The sequence below is a fragment of the Sturnira hondurensis genome, unplaced genomic scaffold (genome assembly GCF_014824575.4).
Source record: "Sturnira hondurensis isolate 20B ecotype Veracruz unplaced genomic scaffold, ASM1482457v3 Scaffold0019216, whole genome shotgun sequence".
In the NCBI taxonomy this organism is placed as follows: domain Eukaryota; kingdom Metazoa; phylum Chordata; class Mammalia; order Chiroptera; family Phyllostomidae; genus Sturnira; species Sturnira hondurensis.
The window spans coordinates 2,081,295-2,106,956 of NW_028091847.1; the positions used below are offsets into that span (position 1 = coordinate 2,081,295).

Here is a 25,662-nt window from a genome sequence, read left to right on the forward strand (position 1 = left end):
CCCCTCCCCATTTCATCCTTCTGACCGGGTCAGCACCACCCACAGTTCCTGCCTTCTGGAGCAACCAAGCCTTCGAACACAGCCCTTTCTCTTACTCAAACCACTCAGCATGATGGCCTTCACTTGGCCTTTTCCTAGGGAACTTCGTGGTGGAAATGCACAAGGATAACACCATCCCAACGGCCCAGCCCACGGGGAGCTCCAGCTGTAGTCCACACTGTCCCAGATGCCTCTCCTCCCTTCTCTGCTGAACCCATGCTCAGCCTCATTCTGAGTGCGCTTTCCTCTTACTGGCATGGGGAGAAGCAGTTGGCAGTGAGTGGGCAGATAGGCCCTCCGGGTGCTCCAGGCAGGACCAGCCGAGGCCCTGAGGGCTCTGGGAAGTCCAGGCAATGGCCACCTCCCCATGGTGGTTTTGTGCTCTGCACTTCTTGCAAATGACCCAAGATCTGCATGTGGCTCTCAGGCCAAACGCAAAGCTGCAGGGGAGCAGTTGTCAGGGGGGGCCTCAAACATATGGAAATGAAGTAAGAGATCCTTCTCTTTGGTTCCCAGGAGAGCTTGGATGTACGACAGTGTTCCAGGAAGACAGTGTTCCTGTCAGAGACTAGATAGCACACTGGCAGAAGCCAAGCTTTGCTGGGAAGCTGGACCAGCCCTGCGGTCCTGCTGGGAAGGCTGTCTTGGCTGAAGGCAACTGGAGGGAGAGACAGGTCAGCAGCTCCAGCTCTACAAGAGGCATAAAGCACCCTGCAGGATGGGGCAGGGCAGTGTGGCACTAGGAAGAAGAGGGGCTTTGTGGGGATGGCAAGCAGGATCTCTAAGGCCCCGCTGGGAGCACTCTGATGGTTGGGGTGCAGCATGGCAGGCAGCTGGGGGCGATAAGGAGGGGAGGTGCAGCTCAGCTCCAGAGGGGGCAGAATCAGGTTCCCGGAGGCAGAGGAGGCCCTAGGTAAGGCTAAGGAATGGTGCGGAGCTTGGGTGGGCTGCGATGTGGCAAACATAAGGGACAAGGCGGGTAATACAGAGCTAAAAAGATACAGACTCTGTCTGGAAGGGCTCATACTCTAATTGGAAATAGATTCTCATTTCTTTTTGTCTTTCACAATACAGACATTTTTGAAGAGTTCTCACCATTTTCATAGAATGCCCCTCAGTCTGGGTTTGTCTTCGTTTGCTCATGATTAGATTCAGGATATTCACTCCTGAAAGATATAAGTAATGGAGGTATCTCACTATATCACATTAGGATGTACACGTCAGTTACTATTACTGGTGATACGAACTTTGATCATTGGATTCAAATGCTGTATTAGGGTCCCAGTTAGAAGCAAAAGCAATAGGAGATGTACCCATATCTATGTATGTGTCTATGTTATTTATATTTTCATTTATTTATTTATTATAAGGGATTGTCTCACCCAATTATGGTGGCAGGCAAGTGTGGGCCAGTAGGCTGGAGACTCAGGAGAGCTGGTGGTGCAGGTGAAATCTGAAGGAAGTCCACTAGAAAATGCCCTCTTGCTGGAGAGACTGGTCTTTTTTTCTTTTTTAAAGATTTTATTTATTCATTTCTAGAGAGAGGGGAAGGGAGGGAGAGAAAGAGGGAGAGAAACATTGATATGTGAGAGAAACCTCAATTGGTTGCCTCTGGCCCACTTCCAGCCAGGGGCCCAGCCCGAAACCTAGCCATGTGCCCTGACTGGGAATCTAACCAGTGACCTTTTGATTCGCAGGCTGGCACTCTCCACTGAGCCACACCAGAGGCTGGTCTTTTTATTCTACTCAAGCCTTCAACTGATTGGATGAGGCCCACCCATGTTATGGACAAGTCTGCTTAATTACAGGTCAATAATTTAAATGTTACTCTCATCCAAAACCACCCTCCAAGTTGACACGTGAAGTGAATTACATCACAAGTAAGATCGCCAGGCTTTTCCACTGTCATGCTGTTCTTTCTTTTTGTAATTAGATAAGCACATTTGTGGGGAGATAGTTTGAGCCTATGCAACTAACTACCCAATATTCAGTAAAATCTTTCCTACAAGTGTTAGCATCCACCAATGCCCCAGTTATTGTACTATTTCATGCTACTTTTATTGAGGCATAATGTATATACAATAAAATGCACTGTTTTATTGTGGTAAAATACAGATAAAGAAAATTTACCACTAACGATGGTAAATTTAATGTTCATGGTGTTGTGCCACCATCACTACTACCCAGTTCTAGGACATTTTCATCACCCCAGAAGGACACCCCGTATCAATTAAAAAGTCACTCTCCATTCCCCACCCCCACTGCAGCTTCTGGAAACCACTCATATGCTTTCTGTCTCTATACTCTGCCTTATTCTGCATACTTCACACAGACTCTACAACATGTGGCCTTCATGTCTGGCTTCTTTCACTCAGCACAATGTTTCTGAGGTTCATCATGTTGCAGTATATATCAGTATTTTATTCCCTTTTCTTGGCTGAACAATATGCTGTTGTCTGGATGAACTGCTTTTGTTTATCCATCATCAGTTTACAAACGTTGGTATTTCCCACCTTTTGGCTCTTGTGAAAAAAGCTGCTCTGAACCTTCATGCACCACTTTTTGTTTGAACACCTACTTTCAGTTCTTTTGGGTGCACACCCAGGAGTGGGTGTTGCTAGGTCATATGGTAATTCTCTGAGGTTTTCCATGCCAGTTGAAAAAAATTACATTCCTACCAGCAACATACAGGGGTTCCCTGTTTTTCCTTTTTTAAACATCTTGTCAACACATCAGAACCTCAATTTATTGTGTTTTCCTTTTATGGGTCATGCTTTTGGTATCATTTTAAGAATCTTTCACTAAGCCCTAGATCCCAAAGATTTTCTCTTATGTTAGCTTCTAAAACTTTTACAATCTTACCATTTAATTTTTTTATTCATTTGAAATAATTTTTATATGTTGAAATGATTTGGGTCAAGGTTTTGTTTTGTTTTCTCCCTCTATGGATGTTCAGTAGCTTCAGCACCATTTGTTGAAAAGACGATCCTTCCTCCATTGAAAAGACGATCCTTCTTCCAAAAGTTGCTTTTGCACCTTTTGTCAAAAACCAGTTGACTATACTTGTGCGGGGCTGTTTCCGGGCTCTCGATTCTGTTCCATTGGTCTGTGTATCTGTCCTCCTGCCAATACCAAACAGCCTTGATTACTGAGGACACACAAGATATGTAAGATGACATGAAGTTGTGTAGAGTGATTCCTCCCACTTTATTCTTGTTTTCAAAAGTTTCAGTTATTCCAGTTCCTGTGCCTTTCCATATAAATTTAGAGTAATCTTGTCTATATCTACTAAAAATCTTGCTGGGATAGTGATAGGAATTGCATCAAACCTGTCTATCAATTTGGGGACATCTTTACTATATAGAATCCCCTTTACTATATTGACATCTTTACTGTATTCAATCTTCTTATTTAATGTAGTATGTTTCTCCATTTGTTTAGACCTTTTTATTATTCATTTTTTGGTTTATGATAGTGGCTACAAGAAACTGCATTTTTCTATGCAATCATCATGATAAGGGAATTTGCCTGTCATGGGAGAAGGCCCCACTCTGAACAATGAGAAATGAAGGAGTAAGAATTAGCTAAGCAGAGGATGGGAGAGGTTTCCAGCAGAGGGAACAGTGTGTGTGAAGCTATGAGGAGAAAGCTTGGAGCCTTACAAGAAATAAAGTTTTGTGTAGTTACTGCATTGTTCAGGGTTTAGAGTCTTGTTGAGGATTTCCAAATGTACTTGAAAACAAGTGGAAAGTCATTTGAGGGCTTTTAAGCTAGGGAATGATGTGATTGCACAGGGTTTATTTCAATTTCATTATATCTTTTTATTTTTAAAATCGTGGCAAAGTATACATAACAAAATTTACCACCTTCACCATTTTAAGTGCTCAGTTCTGTGGCATTAAGTGTAGTCACACTGTTACAACGTGTCACTGTAATATTTTTAGTATTATAAGGTTTATGGACAGTTAGGATGTGAAGCTTTAATGGGTGTTCAATGGAAAGTAAAAAGTCACCCTTTCTTTCTTTCCTCTGTCCCACTCCTAGAAGTAACCAGTTTTTGATGTTCCTTCCACCATACACTGGAGAAATTACTCGATAGAAATAAATACACAAGTGTTTAAGGGAACACAGTCAAGGATACAAACAAACCTGTTTTAGGGACAAGAGAAAAAAAAAGAGGGAAGCAGCCTGAATGTCCACCGAAGAACTGTTGAGCGAGTGATGGTGTATCCATACCATGGAGCATCATGTTGTCAGGAGAATGGGTTCTACTTAGGTGCATTGATGAAAGAAAAAGAGCAAACTGCAGAATAATGTGACTTTATTTTTATAAAAATAAGTAACTATCAGAGTCCTCTAGACATAGTATCAGGTAGTGCAAAATTCCTGCCAGGAGAGGCACTGATGAGAGGGTGACTGAATCACCTTGGCAGTCACCCTTTCCTTCCTTCTTTCCAAAACCCTAGAGCAGGTCAGTTACCTCCTCCCCTCTGGCTTCTTCCTAAGACCTTAAAAGGTTTAAACATCTTGGTAGGTGACAGCAAACAGGGAGTGATTAATTGCGGTATTGTGTATCCTCTGCCCTAGGGCTCTTTCCCTCCACTTTCCTTGAACTCACTGGCAGGTGAACTAGAGTGGGTCTTCAGACCTTTCCCAACACCCCTAGCCAGGCAGAATGCCTGGTACCCTCGGGGGAATAGGAGCTCCCAGGCCAAACTAACCAGACACCTAGCGGGGTCTAAGGGAAAGACAATAAACTAGATAACATATGCTTTCTAAGGTAGAAATACTCAAAGTATTCAAACAGAGGAGCCAAAATTTTAGAATAGGCTCTGGCTGGTGTAGCTCAGTGGATTGAGCGTGGGCCTGCGAACCACATGAACGCAGTTCGATTCCCAGTCAGGGCACATTCCTGGGTTGCAGACAGGTTCCCCGCAGGTCAGTTCCCAGCAGGGGATGCACGAAAGGCAACCATACGCTGATGTTTCTCTTCCTCTCTCCTTTCCCTCTAAAGATAAAGAAATAAATAAAATCTAAAAAAAACAAAAACAAAAATAACCAAGTAGAACTATTGATCAAAATATCTTAGGGACACTCCAAATTAGGATAACAAAACAACAGAAAAAAACCTCAAATCCTAGCATTTAAAAAATGTTTGAGGGCAATATTCATTTAATACCACAATCTGAACTGTCGCCCTGGCTGGTATGGCTCAGTGGATTGAGCACCAACCTGTGAACCAAAGGGTCACTGGTTCAATTCCCAGTCAGGGCACATGTGTGGGTTGTGGGCCAGGTCCCCAGTTGGGGGTGCATGAGAGGCAACCACACATTGATGTTTCCCTCCCTCCTTCTCCCTCTCTCTAAAAATAAGTAAAATCTTTTTTTAAAAAACTCGAATGATCACAAGCCACATACCGTATGCGGTTACCCCATTCACTGTGAATATTGATATGATTTGCAACAGGAGTGTGGATGTGTCTGATTTCAGGACACTGTTTCGGATCCCACTGGGCCTGTGACATAATACATGGTGTTGCATTAGAGCATTACTGTGCTCTAACTTTCTAAGTTTGAAATATTCTAAATTCTGAAAAATATGTGGCCCCAAGTGTTTTCAGAAAGTAATTGTGAACCTCTTAGGTATGGAAACTACAGTTAAAAGAACATGATAGATAGCATTAATAATAAGATGGAAATGACTGATATTCCACTACCTCGAATCGAATGGCTTAATAACAATGTTATTTCCACCCCCCCTCCAGTTAATCTATACATTCATCACAATCCCAATTAAAATCCTGTGGGGATTTTCCAAAATGTAATAAATTTACTCCAGTATTTATAGAGAAATAAAGTTTCAAAATTAGCAAAGTCAGTATGTAAAAAATAATAGTGATAAAGGTAGTGCTAACCCCGCCAGATATGATAGTGGTATGAGAACAGATAGGTCAACAGAGAGTCCGATCCACGTATATAACATAATATAATTAATATAATGTAATGTAAATGAAAATGTCATGTGCAATAAATGTGGCACCACTATCACTAAAGAAGGGGTAGGTTGTTAAGTAAGTAATGCTGGAAAAACCTGTTCACTATGTGGAGAAAGGTGAAGACTGTGTTCCTATGCAACATATACTGGGTGAATTTTAGATGGATTAAACCTAAATTTTATTTATTTTTAAGATTATATTTATTTATCTTTAGAGGGGAAGGGAAGAAGGGAGAGAATATCAATGTATGGTTGCCTCTCCTGAGTCCCCTGCTGGGAACTGGCCTGCAACCCAGGCACGTGCCCTGACTGGGAATTGAACTGTGATCCTCTGGTTCGCAGGCTCGTGCTCAATCCACTGAGCTACACCAGCCAGGGCTAAACCTAAGTTAAATTTTAAAAAAATCTAAACAATTAATAGAAAAAGAATGGGTGAAGTAAGCCAGTCAGAGAAAGACAAGTACCATATGATCTCACTTATACGTGGAATCTAACGAACAAAATAAACTGACAAAATAGAAACAGACTCAGAGATAGAAAGCACACTGACAGCTAGCAGAGGGGTGGGGCATTGAGGGTGAAAACAGGTAAAACAGGTGAAAAAGGTGAAGGGATTAAGCAAACAAAACAAAAGCTCACAGACACAGACAACAGCGTGATTACCAGAGGGAAAGGGGGGTGGGAGGAAGTAGAAGAGGGTAAAGGGGGGATAAATGGTGACAGAAGAAAACTTAAATTTTAGGTGGTGAACACGCAATACAACATACAACTGATGTATTATAGAATTGTATACTTGAAACCTGTATAATTTTATTAACCAGTATCACCCAATTAAATTCAATTTAAAAAAAAACAGTGTTGCAGAAAACCTGTCACCTACTGGTGGTGGAGGACTGAAACACTTCAAAAGAATAAATCATTGTTGCAAAACATTTATTATTTTGATTACTGCATTTTTCGGACTATAAGACACACTCCCCAAAATTTGGGAGGAAAGGGGTGTGTCTTATAGTCCGAATGTAGCTTACCTGGCTTGCTGTGGGGGTGGGGTGGGGGTGGAGTGCGGTCACAGGTTATTAAATATTTTACCATTTTTTTGCTTCAATTTTTTTCCCTGTTCTTCTCCTTTAAAACCTAGGTGTGTCCTATGGTCTGGTGCATCTTATAGTCCTAAAAATATGGTACATAAAAATGAAGTATGGCTTCTCCATAAGGCACTTATTAATTACTAAGGGAAAAACAACAATTTACAGCATAGAAACCTGGCGGACACCACCTTAACCGAGTAATCAAAGCTAATACCACCAGTAATGGGACAAATTGACATCGAATGCTTTCGGATCAGAGGCACAGAGAAAGCACAGCTTCACTTGCGTGATATTCCTGCCAACAATGCACAGCCAGAATCTAATTATGAGGGAACACCAGACTAACCCAAACTGAGGTACAGTCTGCAAAATAAATGTTCTGTACCCTTCCAAAATGTTAAGGTCATGAAAGATAAAGGCCAAAGGACTGTTCCAGATTACTGGAAGCTAAAGAGTCAGGACAACAAAATACAATTTAGTGTGATCTTAAATAAAATTTTTTCTATAAAAGAAATGGGTGGTACAATTGACAAAAATTAGATAATAATACTGTTTCAATATGTATTTCCTGATTTTGATAATTGTTCTGTGGTTATAGAAGGAAAATAAATCCTGTGCTTAAGAAAAACAATGGCTGCCCTGGCTAGTGTGGCTCAGTGGATTGAGTGTGAGCCTGCAGACCAAAGGGTCGCTGGTTCGATTCCCAGTCAAGGCACATGCCTGGGTTGCAGGCCAGGTCTCCAGTGGGGGGCCTCAGGAGGCAACCACACATTGATGTTTCTCTCCCTCTACTTCTCCCTCCCTTCCCCTGTTTCTGAAAGTAAATAAGTAAGATCTTTAAAAAATATAAAATTTTAAAAATAAATTAAATCTTTAAAAAATAAATTAACACAAGTAAAAATAACAACATATTGGTGTATTTAGAAATAAAGGAACCTTATGTCTACAACTTATTCTCACACAGTTTGGGGGAAAACACACACACACCCAAATGATGAAGCGAATGTGGCAAGATATTAACATTTAGGGAATCTGGCTGAAGGGAAGAGCAGAATTCTTTGTAATATTTTGCAACATTTCTCTAAGTCTGAAATTATTTTAAAGTAAAATGTTATAAAATTTCTTTTTAGTGAAGGACACTAAGGAAAAAGTTAGTGGCTGGCACGAGAGAAGATAACGATAATCCTGGTAATAATGGTTTCTTTAGGGAAGGGGGACTAGAATTGGGAAGACAGGGGTTCTGTACTTATTTGCATTCTTCAACTTCTTACAACACTCATGTATTACTTTTGTATCTTAAAAATATTTTTTAAAATTTGAAACAATCTCAAGTGTACAGAAAATTTGCTGCAAAGCAGCAGCCCACCCACCCACCCATGAACCACTTACAAGTAGGCAATTTATGTTCCATGACCCTTGATTTAATGTACATTTTTGCTTTTTAATAAAATCCTCCCTAAAGATACATTAATTGATTTTTAGAGAGGGGAAGGTGTGAGGGGGGGTGGTGGAGGGAGAGAGACATTGTTCAGTTGTCTCCTGTATGCACCACCACTGAGAATCAAACCTGCAACCCAGGTATGTGCCCTGACTGGGAATTGAGTCTGCAACATTTTGGTATTCAGGATGATTCTCCTAAGCCACCCGACCAGGGCAAGAATACTTTATATTGAATACTTAAAAAAATGTTTTACTTATTTTTAGAGCAAGGGGGATGGAGGGAGAGAGGGAGAGGAACAACAATGTGAGAGAGAGACATGGACCAGCTGCCTCTCCCATGTGCCCCAGCCAGGGACAGAACCCTCAGCTCAGTCATGTACCCTGACTGGGAATTGAACTGGTGACGTTTGGCTTTGCAAGATGACACCCACCCATCTGAGCCATACTGGTCAGGGCAAGAATAGTTTTTAAATTTTTGAAAGTTTAAGAGCACTTTTAGGGCAATGAAACTACTCTTTATAATGTTATAATGGTGGATAAACGTCACACACTTGTCCATATCCACAGAATGTATGACACTGAGAGTGAACCCTACTGTAAACTATGGATCTTGGATGATAATGTGTCAATATAGGCTCATCAATTTTAACAAACCTATCACTGGGGAGTGGGGTGCTGACAATAGGGGAGGCTATGCACGTGTAGAGATTGGCGGCATATAAGAAATCCATGTATATTTCCCTTCATTTTGCTGTGAATCTAAAACTGCTCTAAAAAGCTGCTTAAAAGTCTATTTTTAAAAAGATAAGAATTTTACTTCTTGCAAGAAAATTACATCTCTACAATGTATTGATTTATGTAGTATAATAATGATTACCTAAAAATGGCTGTATGTACATTATACACTGCATAATGCTATAGCAAAACCTTTTATAAACTGCAAAGAAAATGAAGGGGAAAGAAAAATTGAAGCTCATTCTATTATAAACATCAAACCTCTCACAAAAATCACAAACATTATATATTCTTCCTGATAAGAGGATGTGACACTAACATACACATCATTCTGGTGCAGGGATGGAGTGGTGATGAAAGCAGGATTCACAGGGCAAACAGAATACGGTGGTGTAGATGAAATAAGGTTAACTAACCAGAACTGTGAAGGACAATTGTTGAAGCTGGGTAATGTGTACATAGGGGTTTGTTATTGTTTTTCTACGTTTGCAATTTTCATAATAGTTTAAAACTTGTGCTGCAAAATAGAATATACAGCATGATTTTTTTTAAGTTCAAGATTAAGCCTTACCATAGCGACAGAAATGCACAACTGTATCAACCTTGGCGACATGGATGTCCAAACATTGCCCCACCATATTTCTGCTCCCAAATGAGCGTCCCCAGGTGTTCCAACCGAAAGAACTGCACACCACCACATTGTGCAACGACTTGCTATGGGCTCTCCAGTGAAGCGAAGCTATGGGGCTGAAGATTCCACAAACTTTTCTGAGTGTCACTGGCTTCCTTCAAGTCCCATGAGGGATTCTGGGATGAATCCCTTGTCCTGCAACTTTGATGCAGCAGATGCTCATTTTAAGGCAGGATGTGGCCAGCACTCCAAGGGGTTGGAAGCAATAGCCATGAGAACCCAAAAGGAGAAAGATTTTGGGAGGAAGGACTTTTTAAAAAATATATATTTTATTTTAATTTAGAGAAAAGGGAAGGGAGGAAGAGGAGAGAAACATTGATGTGGGAGAGAACTATGGACTGGTCACCCTCTGCCAGCACCCCCAACTGGGGACGGAGCAGAGCCCACAACGCAGGCATGTGCCCTAACTGGGAATCAAACCAGTGACCCCCTGGTTTGCAGGCTGGCACTCAATCCACTGAGCCACACAAGCCAGGACTCATACAAATTTTTAATAATGAAAACCGTAACAATTACAAAAAAAGTCTTTGAAATATGCTGTTTGAAGGCAAATACAAAATACCCCACAGCTATAAAATGAAATTATGCATACCGAGTCCATGAATAAAGGCACACACACAGAGGCAGTTGATAATGGAGAATATAGATATACATCTCTATATATGTTTTCACCAAGCCTAAACTTTAAAACCACAATGTCAACTGTAGTGGTTTTAAAGTAAGGCCACAAATTTCTTAATACTCTCCTTTGAAACAGTGGAGCCCAGCTGCCCTGCCCTTGAGTGTGGGCTGTTTTGAGTTGCTTCTTAACAGAATGTGATGGAAGTGATGGGAGCAGGGGGCTTTATGAAGTCACAAAAGGCATGTGGCTGTCTTTCTTGGATGACTTGCTCTGAGGAAGCCGGGCACCATGCTGTGAGCACACTCAAGCAGCTCTGGGGAGGTTCACACGGTGAGGAACTGAGGCCTCCTGCCAACAACCAGATGTGTAAGTGGAGGTGCACCTATGGTCTCAGAGAAGCCCTCAAGCTTTACAAACGAATGGAGCTATGTTACCTACATGTGTACTTTAGCCTAGCCTAAACCATGAGAGTGAGAAGCATAGGGTAAACATATTTAGCAATATATTATTTTTCATGTAATATGTTCATTATGTTTTTTGTCAACCTTGAGACACTTTATCAGGTAAAGTGGCTCTAAACTTAAAGCAATAGGTCCAAGTTAATCTGAATAAAAGTGCAGCAATCACACTAGAGTCCAAATAAGTCTGAAAATACAGGGAAAATCATGTATTTAAGTTAGTATTAAAGCCTTAGTTCTGTTTTCTGCAAGTTCACAGCAGTTGGGCATTTTTTTCATTACGATCAAGTCAGCCAAGTGATGACCTCTGGTTCACAACTCCTGCTTCCTTATTTCATCTGTCCCACAGTGCACTGATCCAGCCCCTTCCTCAATTTCAAAAAGCAATAATCAAAGCAACAACATAAATTACTAGTATGTGACTTTATTAAAAGACTTGCGATACTGTAACCTGAAGCGGGTTTTGCACCTCAGAAATGCAAATAACTTCAAATCAAAGAACAGGCTATCACCATTCTTAAATGCCCTTTAGACAGACACCCCACTTTTGGTAAACTGGCACTGGTCCCTTACCTCCTTCACTCAGGTGTTCCAAACTCAGGATGCATGCATCTTTTCTCTTACCTTCTCTTCCCTATGACATCTCACCTCGTCTTCCCACATTTGGGAAAGCCAGACACCCCTGACCAACCCCCGCCCCCCCCCCATGCAGAACATTAGGGTTTTTAACAGGAACTCACCTTCCTTGGGACGCATTCCTCCCATCCCTGTGAATCTTAATCCTTTCAATAACCTTATGCAAATTAGTGCCCCATCTTATCCAGGAGGAAATTGTACTTTAAGATGTTATAGAACTGGGTCGAGGGCACTGAGCTGGCAAGTGATGGGGCCAGGCAGGGTGGCCAGCCCTGTCCAGGCCCAGGGTTCAGGCTTTGGCCACATTCTCCCTAATAGGCCACCTCCAGGGAAGACCCTCAAGGGATCGATTGCTTCATGAACATGGAATCAAAACAAGGAGGTTGGTGCTGTGATTTGACCTTTGATCGCACCACACAATGCCTGCTTGACCCATTCAATTCCCCAGGAAAGCCTCTAATCAAGAACTCTGGGGTTTGAAGCAGCCTCCAGGCTATCCTTCTGGGCAGTGCTGGGATGGGCACTGTGCACTGACATGTCCCTTCTTTAGGGAACTTGGATCAGGGAGACTTTAAAAAGCAGGAGGTGTGGGTACCTGTCATTCTGGCAGAAGCATCGTGACTAAATACATTAGTTTTCAGCCACAAGGAATCAAACTATATCACTAAAAATAATAAAAGTGAGGGTTGCAATGAATACTAACAATCATTGAAATGGTTAACATTTATGGAACTACTAGGATGCATACTGGGTTTTGTTTGTATTACCTTAATATTCACCACAACCCTACAGTGTTTAAGGACCATTATTATTCTCAATTCACAGATCTGGACACTGAGGCATTAAGAGGCGTAATTCGCCTCTTATGTCACACAATACTGCCTAATAGAATCCAAACTCAAATTTCTTTCTTTCTGACTCCAGAGTTGGCTCCTTGTAAATTATTACAAGGTAAAAACAAGTTAAATCAGATTCAGCCATTCCCTCATTCTATGTTCAAAGTACTTCCCTAAAAGGAGAGAAGGTAACATGACCCTGAGCATACTCATGGGTATATGTGATATGCTTATGTCATAGTATGAATAAATGTGAAACAAAGTTGGGAACAGTGATCTGGAGGTGTGAGGAGCCTGGGGACCCAGATACCTTGGTTCTTGTCCCCTCTCTGCATGCAGAGGTATCTGAACCCAAGCAAGACACTTACCACCATTCTGCCTCAAGCTCCGGTTATGTAAAATGAGAGTAACTCATCAGGAGCATATTAACACCAGACTATGGGGAAGACATGACCAAAAGAGAACATTTGTGAAAGCATTCCTGTTTTAAAAATGCTGTAGCATGGGTTGACAAATATTTATTCTAATTTAGGGTTTCAAAGGCCTTTCTATATGCAGTAAAGCAGAAATCACTTCCAAACCACCCATCTATTTAACATAAAGAAAAGAGAAACCTAGAATTACTGACAGGGTATGACCTATACATATTATTAGTATAGGCTTAAATTGCATGGTGATTTCTGCCTTCCCCCATGCAACCCAGCAGGTGCCAGGCATTCTCATTCAGTGTTCCTGCACGTACACACTTCCCACTCTGCAGATGCGGGCTGTGGGTAGCCCTTCTGGGGCAATCATCTTGATGACAGCCTGGAATATCTGTGTGCACATGTGCGAGTCTGCGTGTCTTCTGAGGAGGCCTCCGGCTGCTGCCCTATTACTCCATCCATGAAATGACACCCTTTGGATCCACAGCTCTTTATGGTTTACAGAAAATTTTATTTAGTTTACACAGGACTTTGTGTCATTTAACCCTCCCAACTACCTAAAGCAGCAGGCAAGACAAATTGTGTTATGCCCACTTTATGGCTAAGGATAATTTACTTGGGAGCAGTTGACTTGCCCACGATGCCATTATAGTGGTGCTGGGCTAATAGCAGTGCACCCAGTGCATGACTTTTCCCCTATACCAAGTGTTTTTAGTCATTAATTTAACACACACCTTCACTGAGCACCCAGTGTGTCAGCCAACTGCCAGGTACTCCTACTCATCAGCTTGCTCCCCTGAGAATCTTGTCCAAATCCCCCACTACCTCCCACTCATGCCCCATGCGATGATGAGTTTTTGAGTTTTAAGTGATGGAATGAACAAACTCCAACTACTGAGCAAGTCACAGTAGGAGCAGAGCAGCAGGTAGTACAGCAGGAGTTGAGAGCTGTACTCCAGAACAGACTGGCCCAAGTCCCAGTCCTGCCACCTGCTATGTCAACTTCCTGTTTTCTCATCTATAAAATGAGAACAGGGTTGTGAAGACTGAGTTAGTGCAGATAAAGGACTTATAACAGTACCTATTACACAATAAGAGCTCAATAAATACTTACTGTCATTATTTCCTTAGTATTGTCATGAAAGGAAAAGAAGTGAGGCCTAACAACAAAAAGGCCCAGAAAAAGGAGTCCTTCCCCAAAGGACGACTCCTTGCTGAGCCCTCCCTCGTCTCCACCTGCACCATGTGTACCCCATGCCCTTTAGGATTGGATTTTGGTTATGGCTTTATTTCTTGCTCGCTCCAATATCCTTCTTTACTTTTCCTCAAATTATTTCCCAAAAATACTCATTTCTCAAGCATTTTTACTGAGCACCTTACATGCTAGGCACTCCAGTAGATGCTGTCATGAGCCACCCAGACCTTTCAGGAGTGAAGGACTTGCTGCCCTAGCTCCTGAGAGTGCTGGTGGCAGAAAGTCCTCAGCTGCTATTTCCCCTTCAGGGAAATTGCCTTCACTGAAAACATCCTCTCAACTTCACATCTCCTTCTGGTAGCAGTTGGCATTCAAAGATTGATCAACTCAGCAGCATAAAGGCCTGCCTGAGCCATTGCCTCACCTCAGGACAGACAACTTTGGGCTACTCAGGGCTACTCAGCTCCAGAATGTGGGGCTGATGGAGGCCTTCATGGCTGTTAAACTTCTCCCTCTGCGTAATCCTGGTGTTTGTCCCAGGAGCAACTCCAATAAACACCTTGCATGCTGATCTCTTCACCTGCGGCAGGCACAGAAGACACACAGGTGAGTAAACCATGATCTGGCTTTCTAGGCCATCAGGGCAAAGTGGGATCTACAATTTTAATAATGGCAAGCAGCTCATAATGGGGGAAGCACAACAAAGCCTACCTGGAGGAAGGTGGAGTTGAGGGGAATCCATCACTCCTGGTTCAGGGACTCCTAGAGGTCCTTCACAGCCAGGCTGTGAACTCAGCCTGGTAGGCCCCTTTGAGGCTAGTGTAGAACAGTGAGCTCCTGATGCTGGCCAGGCTGTTTTTGGTTTGCATCTGTGGGTGGGCCAGACCCGGACCTAGGGAATGGCTTTTACTAGAATGCTATGTTCTAAAATGACAAACTACACCCTGGCTGGTGTGGCCCAGTGGACTGAGTGCAGGACTGTGAACCAAGGGGTTGCTGGTTCCATTCCCAGTCAGGGTACATGCCTGGGTTACAGGACCAGATCCCCAGCTGGGGGTGCACAAGTGGTGACCATACACTCATGTTTTTCTCCCTCTCTCTAAAAATAAAATCTTAAAAAAAAAAAAAGACAAACTAGGTTGGGGCATGGGCAGCAAGGGTAAATGGCATCTCCCCTATTTTATGCTAAAATTTGCCTGCAAACCAGTAAGAACTTTGCAAAATGTTGGCTATGTCCGATAAATCTCCAGACAGTAATAGCACACTGAGACCAATCATTCTGACTGGCATCTTTGAATGCCTTGTAAACTGATACAAAAGGACCCATGATGCCTCTACACTGTCTCTTACTGGGGACCAGCCAGGGTGCCTGAGAAGGCCAGCAGGTCAGGGAGGTCAGGAAGTCAATGCAGATCCTGTGAACTGAAGACTTTCAACCTGGCTGGCTTCTTGGCTTTAAGGCCTGATGACAGTAGGGCAGCTTCAGTGTCTGCAGCTGTGGAAGGACCAGCTTCCCAACGGCTGGGGTTAGATAGGCCCTGCACAGCACAAAATGGGGTGGCTGCTGCAATGAGCAGTCTGTAGTGATCAAGGGTGGCTTCTGACCCTCCCATGTCAGATTCCTCTCCTCTATGCCCTGTGCTTTCTAGAACAGAGCTGACATTGTCTGAATGTTCTCTCAAAACAATTATTCTTGGACAACTCCCTTCCTCTAACCTCCAATAGTTCCCACTATACTTATTATAGTCTTTCCCAGCTGCTACAATTAACTCATTCCAATTATATTGCCATACTGTTTATAGAATCATGAAATGGGAAGCCAACCTGAAAGAGACCCTCTCTCTAGAGCCTGGAAGGGCCAAACAGTCCCAGAGACTGGGAACTCCCTCTCAGAAGGCAGCCTGAGCTATTCAGAAAGTTCTCCTTCCTTTGAATCTAAATTTGTCTATCTCTGGAGTCACTCAGAGGAGATTTACTTTTCCCACCATACTCCTTCAAATCAGACCAGTCACAAAAGAATCGCTTTGTGAGTGCTTTGTATTATGTGCTTGTTAGCTAATCCCCAACATAATCCTACATAGAAATCAAGCAAGAGGTGTTCAAAAAGGTTAAGTGATCTTATTCAGCTAGTATTTCTCACTCTGGTGACCCTTCTATCACCAGTAATGACACTGGGACTTGATCTTAGACCCCTCCAATGCTCTTTGTACAGTTACCTACCTCCAAAAGATGCAGATTCTGTGTCATAGAACCCTTTAGCTGTACTCCCACCAACTCTTAAGTAGTTGGGAGAACCCATATCAAGATTCATAAGCTTGTGAAGGGGCCGATGGGGGAAGGGGCCGAGAGCCTGGCAAACAGGTAGACACAGATCACACACCAGATGGCCCCTAGCATGCCCATCTTCAGGTCCGATGTCAGCAGAAAGTGATGGGAGCCATGAGAAGGCTCTTCAGAGTGTGAAAATGCACACAGCCACAGACAGAGCTGGAAGAACATCTCCTTTGGACTTCTGAAAGGGAGTGAGGGCGGCCTGATCAGTGGCTCTGCTGCTGGCTTCATCTGTCCAACAGGGCCTGTTCTGTGGCAAACCAAGAGCCTTCCTGCCTTTATTTTCCTTTACTCCAAAACACATCTCTCTCTCCTAGCTACCTATACCATAATATTCTCAGCAGCTGAGTTAAAATTCCTTGGCTGAGCTTTGTGACTATAGTTCTCTAAGAAGCCAGCAAGTTCCTTCTGCTGACTGGTCTCTCCACTATCATCAAGAGCAAAACAATGCCTCTATGTTAGTGTTTTCTGCACAGCAATTTCATATAGCAGCTAGCCCTCAAAAAACAGTATTTATAAATCATACTTGTTACACATTCACCCTTAAAGACTGCTTAATTTGAATACATAGTGCTCTATTTCTTCCCATTAGACCACATTTTTAATTCCCTACTTCCTAGGCCACTCCTAAATGAAACCACTCGTGCAAAACAGGGACAAAGACAATTTCTCTTCAGCCTCCTCTGAAGGTCCGTACCAGAGATGTAGGGTGAACCTGGGCCGGAGACCACAGGAGAAAGCAGTTGATGAACCATATATAAAGCCACAGGGTTACAGAATCAGTTCACTCTCCTCAGCAGTGAGGTTGGGATGGAATCCAAGACACCTTCAGCTGGAGCTGAGCCCAGAATATAAGAACCAGCACCACAGCAATGTAACACACTGCCCTTCATTCCAAAAACACAGCCCACCACAAGGTCAGGAAGGTGAACTCCCACTAACTGCTGTCTCCTTCCAGGGACAAGACTGGTGATACCACAACTTCCTCCTTGTGACTGATACAAGTGTCACAGGAAAATGTCAAATCAGAGAGCCACACCTCTTAACACACCGCAGCCCAACCAGGGAACAGCAGAGATGAGGCAGAAGATTTAATTTACACAGCAGCCACTTGGGGCCCAGTCAGAGCTGGAGCAGTGGGGAATCTATAACCCCAGAGGGCAGCCCCTACCCCTTCCACTTAGAAGGCCAGTCCTCACAGACCCTTAGTTGGGGCTCCCTGGATTGTGCAGAGGATACTCCAGTCAAAAGGAGAGATTTGGAGATAAGGCTGTCCCCCAAGTCAGGGGAGGTCCATGGCCTGGAGATGGTTGCCTACATGGTGGCCCAGGGGTCTGAGAGACCAGTCCATGTCCTGGGTAGTCCTCAGCCTACTGGGCCTAGAGAAAGCCCTCACGGCGAAACTGTTCCTGGAGAAGGGCACGGTATTGGTCAAAGCCCCCCTCAACCCGGGTGACGCCACCTCCTTCGCACACCCACAACTCCTGGCACACCAGCCTGATGAAGTGCTCATTGTGGGACACCAGAATCACGCCACCCTGAAAGACAGGAGACCAGAGGCACTTGGGGGAAAGGCCCTAAGGGGCGCTGATGTCTGGGGAGGAGTAAGCAGGATGAAGGCACACTGACCCTGAAATTGTTGAGAGCGCGACCCAGAGCCTCTATTGTCTCCATATCCAGGTGGTTTGTGGGTTCATCCAGAATGTAGAAGTTGGGGCTGGAAGACAGAATGCAGCAAGGCAGGCAGTTATGGAGGGTGGGAGAAACACGAACTCCTCTGATACAAGAAGTGAATCATTTTCTACTAGAAGCTTTAGAAAATGTGGCCTCACCAGGGCATGGTCATCTGAGCAAAGGCTACCCGGCTCTTCTGGCCCCCAGACAAACTGGCAACAGGGCGCACGGCCACTTCTCCAGAGATGCCGTATCGGCCCAGCTGGTGACGGTACTCCTCCTCAGGCCGCCCTGGAATAGGTCCCATCCCATCATGGCCCAACTCCCTCCCTTCCCCCCTTCCCCCATCCCCAACTCCAAATGCCCATGTTCTTATACCTAGACTTGGGTGGGCTGCTCAGCACCTCCCCAAGGTAGGCCTAACTGTAGGTGGCAGCCCTGGCCCTCCTTCCTCAACTCCAATCCCTAACACACCAGGAAACTTGCGTGACAGCAATTCCACAGCACTGACATTCAGGTCCAGCTGTTCCACGTGGTGTTGGCTAAAATAGCCAATCTTCAGATTCCTGCAAGGAGAAAAAAAGGTGGAAGAGGGAATGAAAGATAATGAATATCAAGAATGTAACTGTGTGTTAGACACTGGAGGTGTATTAAGTGTATAGTTAGACAGGGAGGTGGGGACCCTACCTGTGAGCATGTCTGATGCCCCGAATGGGTGTTAGGTCCCCCATAAGCAGTTTCAGCATGGTAGATTTCCCAGCTCCATTCTCCCCAACCTATAAGCAACATGAGAACTTTAAAAGAGTGTATACGTATGGGACACAGAACAGAAGAAAATAAAGACTGGATTTAGGTAATCCCAATGACTTTTTCAACAACTAAAATATTTTTAAGAAACTAAATAGTCCTGGCTGATGTGTCTCAGGGGATTGAGCATCGGCCTACAAACTGAAAGGTCACTGGTTTGATTCCCTGTCAGGGCACATGCCTGGGTTGCAGGCCAGGTCCCTAGTTGGAAAAATGCAAGAGGCAACCAAATGATGTTTCTCTCAAATGTAGATGTTTCGCTCTCTAAAAATAAATACAATCTTTAAAAAAACTAAGAAGAAAAATGAAGTAGTAAGATGTAAAGAGGCCCTGGCTGGTATAGCTCAGTGGATTGAGTGCAGGCCTATGAACCAGAGTATCATGGTTCGATTCTCAGTCAGGGCACATGCCTGGGTTGCAGGCCAGTTCCCGGCAGGGGACGCATGAGAGGCAACCATACATTGATGTTTCTCTCCCTCTTTCCTTCCCTTCCCCTCTAGATTTAAATAAATAAGAATCTTAAAAAAAAAAAGATGTAAAGAGAATCTAATATCTGACTACCTACCAAGTGCTAGAAACTTAATTCTTCCAATAATCAAGTGAGGTAGAGGCTATCACCATTTTAAACATGAGAAGACTGTTTAGTAATGAAGCTAGGAAACAGAGTCAGGATCTGAAGTCTGACCCTAAAGCCTGTACTTTCTCCTCTATGCTCCATGGTTTGAGAAGACTGAGAGCTGAGGCCAGTAAGATAAAATCTTGCTTCAAGTATTCATAAAGTACAACATAGCAGGCTTTCATCTCTGCAGGGCAGCCATGTGAGGCTGGAGGGTGGGGACAGTGACAGTATATGCATAGCAAAAGCCTTGGCTCAGGCTCTGATGCTGCTCCAGGATAGCCTCTTCCCACCATAGCCCAAGGATCTGGGCTAATCCACAGCACGTATTGCAGGGGGAGGGGGAAGAGTTTCAGCCCATGGAACAGAAACACAGCAACCATACCACACAGATGCGGGACTCAAGATCAGCAGAGACGGAGAGACGGCTGAAGATGACGTGTTTAGGTTCATAGTAGAAATCCACCTCATCCAGTTGCAGAATTGGCGGCGAGAACTTCTCAAACCCATCAGGGAACCTGTGGGAGAGGAGGTGGGGGTGAAGAGCACCGGGGTGGCCAGAAACAAGCACTTCCCACCAGCCCCTTGGCCGAGTACTCACTTCATCACTACTTCCAACTCCTTGTCCACAGGTTTCAGCTCTGGCCTGAGGAGAGAGGGGGCACTCTAATAATTTGTACTTATTCTATCACAAGTAATATACTCAGTTTTCAGAGAAAACAGAGAAAGCTTGTATTCCCACCACCCAGACGACATTCTTATTTTCGAGTATAGTCACACCCTACATAACAACATTTTGGTCAATGAGACTGCACGTATGAGGGTGGTCCCATAAGTTTATAATGGGGATAAAACTTCCATTGCCTAGTGACATCATAGCCAGATCATATCAGCACAGAGACTTCCGCAAAGATGGAGGCATAGGTGGAAACACTGTGCCTTCTCCCACAGCCAAGTTTGAATACAACAAAGGTTTGGAGAACAAAGACACACCCAAAGACCCGAAAATTGAATTATATGGAAGTCCCGACAACGATGAACCGTTCAACGGGGACGGTAAAAGGGGTGGAGCCAGCAGTGGAGCAGGGTCGGGCAGGACAGATCCCCCGACCTAGGCGAGCAGGCAGCCCGGAATCAGTCAGGGTGTGGGGCAGACTGACCAAGGTCGCACATTCTCGCACAGTGAGACGGACCACGCAGGCCCCAGGGGGCGAACCCAGTGGTGGAGGGCTGACGACGGTGGCACACTCACGTGCAGTGGAACGAAACACGTGGGCCTGGTGACGGTGGCTGCGGCGCTGGTGGGGGCCGCGGTGGCAGGCGGGAAGCCATAGTTCCTCTTTGACCCCGCCCCCACATACAAGGTCACAACCCAGCGACTGAGTTGCCCTGCTCTAGTGAACACCTTAGGGCTCCGATCCTGCTACAGAACAGGCACGAACAGCCCAAAAGATGGCTCGAGAAGAACTCAAAGTCCCAGAGCCAATAACTCTCAGCAACCGAGAAATTGCCAGCCTCTCAGAAGCACAATTCAAGATACGGTTTATCAGAATGCTCACAGAACTGGTTGATTATAGTCACAAATTAGAGGAACATATGAAGGCTAAACTAATTGAAATGAAGGGAGATGTCCGGGAAACAAATAGCGATGGAAAGGAAACTGGGACTCAAATCAATGGAATGGACCAGAAGGAAGAACGAAACATCCAACCAGAAAGGAATGAAGAAATGAGAATTCAGAGACTTCCGCCAGGATGGAGGCATAGGTGGAAACACTGTGCCTTCTCCCACAACCAAGTTTGAATACAACAAAAGTTCTGGAGAACTAGGACACACCCAAAGACCAGAAAACGGAATTATATGGAAGTCCGACAGCTACGAACTGTTCAACGGGGACGGTAAGAGAGGCGGAGCCAGCAGCGGAGCTGAGTCGGGCAGGAGGGAACCCCCGACCTAGGCGTGCAGGCAGCACGGACGGAACCAGTCGGGGTGTGGGGCAGACTCACCGAGGTCACACATTCGCGCACGGTGAGACGGAGCACGCAGGCCCCAGGGGGGCGAACCCAGTGGTGGAAGGCTGACAGCGGTGGCACACTCACGTGCAGTGGAACAAAACGCATGGGCCTGGTGACGGTGGTGGCTGCGGTGCCGGTGGGGGTCGCGGCAGCAGGCGGCAGAGAGAAGCCATTGTCCCTCTTTGACCCCGCCCCCACATACAAGGCCACAACCCAGCTACTGAGTTGCCCTGCTCTGGTGAAAACCTAGGGCTCTGATCCTGCTACTTAACAGGCACGAACAGCCCAAAAGATGGCGCAAGAAGAACTCAAAGTCCCAGAGCCAATAACTCTAAGCGACCGAGAAATTGCCAGCCTCTCAGAAGCACAATTCAAGACACTGTTTATCAGGATGCTCACAGAACTGGTTGATTATAGTCACAAATTAGAGGAACATATGAAGGCTAAACTAATTGAAATGAAGGGAGATGCACAGGAAACCAATAGTGATGGAAAGGAAACTGGGACTCAAATCAATGGAATGGACCAGAAGGAAGAACAAAACATCCCACCAGAAAGGAATGAAGAAATGAGAATTCAAAAAAATGAGGAGAGGCTTAGGAACCTCCAGGACATCTTTAAACGTTCCAACATCCGGATTATAGGGGTACCAGAAGGGGGAAAGAAACAGCCACGAGTGGAAAACTTATTTGAACAAATAATAAAGGAGAACTTCCCCAGTCTGGCAAAGGAAATAGACTTCCAGGAAATCCAGGAAGCTCAGAGAGTGCCAAAGAAGTTGGACCCAAGAAGGAACACACCAAGGCACATCATAATTACATTAGCCAAGACTAAAATGAAGGAGAGAATCCTAGAAGCAGCAAGGGATAAGGGGACAGTCACCTACAAAGGAGTACCCATCAGACTGTCAGCGGATTTCTCAAAAGAGACCTTACAGGCAAGAAGGGGCTGGAAAGAAGTATTCCAAGTCATGAAATCCAAAGACCTACAGCCAAGATTGCTTTATCCAGCAAAACTTTCATTTAGAATGGAAGGACAGATAAAGTGCTTCTCAGATAAGGTCAAGTTCAAGGAGTTCATCATCACCAAGCCCTTATTATATGAAATGCTAAAGGGACTTATATAAGAAAGAGATGATGAAAAATATGAACAGTGAAAGGACAGCAAACACACAGTTATTAACAACCACACCTAAAACAAAAGCAAACCAAGAGGACAGCTAGATCAGGAGTGGAACCATAGAAATGAAGAACAGATGGAGGGTTAGAAACAGGGGGGTGGGAGGAGGAGAAGGGGGGAGAAGGCACAGAAAATAGCATAGACAGTAGGTAGAAAATAGATGGGGGGGAGGGCGACAATAGTGGGGGAAATATAGAATCTAAAGAAATTGAGACACGTGGTCATAAACGAAGGGCGGGAGAATGGTGGGGGAGGGAGTGTGTGGGTGGAGGGGAATGAAGGGGGGAATAGAACAACTGTAATGGTATAATCAATAAAATATATTAAAAAAACAAAAAAACAGATCATATCAGCACAGCACTGGGTATCACTCATGTGTTTGTGGTGACACTGGTATAAATAAACCTACTGCACTCCCAGTCATGTAAAGTACAGCACATCTAATTATGTACAGCACATAATACTTGGTAATGATCATAACTGACTATCTTACTGGTTTATCTATTATACTGTACCTTTTGCCATTATTTGAGAACGTACTCTTTCTATTTAAGAAAAAAGTTTGGCTGGGCATGATGGAGCATGCCTGTAGTCCCAGCTACTCGGGAGGCTGAAGCAGGAGGATTGCTTGGGCTCAGGAGTTCTGGGCTGCAGTGCGCTATGCCGATCTATGCGATTGGGTGTCCGCACTAAGTTCGGCATCAATATGGTGACCTCCTGGGAGCGGGGGGCCACCAGGTTGCCTAAGGAGGGGTGAACCGGCCCAGGTCAGAAATGGAGCAGGTCAAGAAGAAAGTTTGCTGTAAAACAGTATGCTGTTTCAATAGCAGCAGCTTCATACATCTTGTGCTTATTGCACCTCTTGATTGCATTATTTTCTCTAACACTTAATTGCATGTTGTTTTATAAATTTAATGTAAGGTAAGTGTAGAGTGTTTAATAGAGTCTACAGAAGTGTACAGTAATGTCCTAGGCCTTCACATTCACTCACTACTCACTCACTGACTGACCCAGAGCAACTTCCATTTACGTTAAGTGCCCTATACAAGTATATCATTTTTTATCTTCTATACTGTATTTTTACTGGACTGCTTTATGTTTAGATATGTTGAGGCACACAAATACTTACCATTGTGTTACAACTGTCTGCAGTATTCAGCACAGTAACATGCCATACAGACTTGCAGGCTAGGAGCAATAGACTATACACCACACTGCCTAGGTGCATGGTAGGCTATACCATCTAGGTTTGTGTTAAGTGCACTATGATGTTCACGCAATGACACGACTGCCCCACAGTGTATTTCTCAGAATTTATCTGGTTAAGTAGCACACGACTGTATGTTTTTTCTAGTTCACTATATGCTGAAAAAAAAATAGGATCATCCTTTTTGCAGCTTTCTGCCCTAGTTAACACATCGTGATGTATGTTTCAGTGTCACAAAATGATTTTAGGCTCTCCTACCACCAGCACTTCTGGAAAGGCTGCTTCAAGATTACACTTTCAGTGCTCACCATCCACAGTCATTAAGGAATGCAAATCAAAACCATAATTAGATGACACACCACACCTACTACGATGGCTAAAATTAAAAAGACAGACAATAAATGTGGACAAGGGTATGGAGAAATTAGAACCCTCACACGATGTTGTAGGAATAGAAAATGGTGCCGCTGCTTTAGAAAACAGTCTGGCAGTTCCTCAAAAAGTTGAACAGAATTACTATGTAACCCAGCAATTCTACACTTAAGTATGTACCCGAGAGAATTAGAAACATGTTCACACAACAACTTGTACACAAATATTCATAGCAGCAATATTCATAAGGGCTAAAAAAAATCTGTCAACTGATGAAATCAATAAACATGATCTGGCCATAAAAAGGAATGAAGACTTCTTGTCAAGATGGCAGCACAGGTAAATAAGGCTGACCTCTTCGCATAACCGGTTGTTTAGTTGTAATCAAAATTACAACTAAAATATAAAAGTAACCATCACTCAGGAACCTTTAGAAATAGAGTTGAATGGAAGTCTGACAACTAAGAAATCAAAGAAACCACATCCATCCAGACTGGTAGGAAGGGCACAAACATGGAACTGGCTGGTCCCTCACCCACGTGTAGCAGATAAAAATTCTGGAGGGGTATGTCGGGAGTCCCCAAGCCCAGGGTCCCAGGGCTAGGAAGATAAGTCTGTATGACTTCTGGCTGCAAAAACCAGTGGGGATTGAGTTGGCGGAAGAAACTGCTAAAGCCCCATGCAGTTCCTCTTACAGAGCTCACACATGGACTGACCTGCTCGGACTCACTCTGAGCTCTAGCACTGGGGTGCAGCTTGAAAAGCACCAGTGATATGTAGGAAGAAACTGAAGTGTCTGCATCAAGGCAAACAGAGGCCATTGTCCCTTTACTAAACCCTTCCCTGATAGAGTTGGCAGGCTGGTACACTATCTGAGACTCCATCAACTTGGCTGACATGGTTTGACTCTCCTTGAAGACTCCTACAGACTCTGCCCCTCCCAATTTATGGATTCAAGCTACATTTCCTTCTAAATGGCTGGTCTTGACTAATAGCTTCACATCTTCCTAAATCCTCTCATACAAGCAACAGCTGGCCTCAGTGAGCCCCAGACTCAGCACTAGCAGCAGCCAGCCTAGATTCACAGCTTGGCTTCACATGGGAATCTCCAAGCCCAGCACAAGAAGCAGCCATCTCAGGTTGCTTTACTGCTCAGGCAGGGTGGTCCCAGGCAAAACACAGGTGGGGTCCAACCCTGGCCTGCACCACCCGGAAAACCCCAGGGCCAGCCTACCTAGTGGAGAGCTATAAACCGTGCTGGAGCACCACCCTGCCCCTGCACAGCTGATCCTCCATGGAGGG

The 25,662-nt window shown here is 44.3% G+C and overlaps 1 protein-coding gene and 1 long non-coding RNA gene across 5 annotated transcripts in view; one reads left to right on the forward strand and one right to left on the reverse strand.

Moving 5' to 3' along the window:
• LOC119004250 (uncharacterized) overlaps positions 1-23,563 on the forward strand; it is a 26,221-nt gene extending 2,658 nt beyond the window's left edge. The window contains exons 2-4 of the long non-coding RNA XR_005070155.1: positions 4,588-4,590; positions 10,931-10,939; positions 23,436-23,563. This is a non-coding gene — a long non-coding RNA (uncharacterized LOC119004250). The remainder of the gene's footprint in view (positions 1-4,587; positions 4,591-10,930; positions 10,940-23,435) is intronic.
• Positions 10,460-25,662, reverse strand: part of ABCF3 (ATP binding cassette subfamily F member 3) — a 21,022-nt gene continuing 5,819 nt past the window's right edge. For 2 of the 4 annotated variants that reach the window (XM_037071011.1, XM_037071012.1), the window contains 7 exons: positions 20,189-20,233; positions 19,973-20,105; positions 18,852-18,940; positions 18,639-18,730; positions 18,323-18,455; positions 18,120-18,207; positions 17,561-18,028 (listed from right to left, as the gene is read on the reverse strand). In XM_037071011.1, coding sequence (XP_036926906.1) covers positions 17,870-18,028; positions 18,120-18,207; positions 18,323-18,455; positions 18,639-18,730; positions 18,852-18,940; positions 19,973-20,105; positions 20,189-20,233 — 739 coding nt within the window. In that variant the 3' untranslated portion in view covers positions 17,561-17,869. Of the gene's footprint in view, positions 10,958-13,459; positions 14,740-16,539; positions 18,029-18,119; positions 18,208-18,322; positions 18,456-18,638; positions 18,731-18,851; positions 18,941-19,972; positions 20,106-20,188; positions 20,234-25,662 lie in introns of those variants that run through there. The other 2 variants (XM_037071009.1, XM_037071010.1) reach the window with 2 other exon arrangements.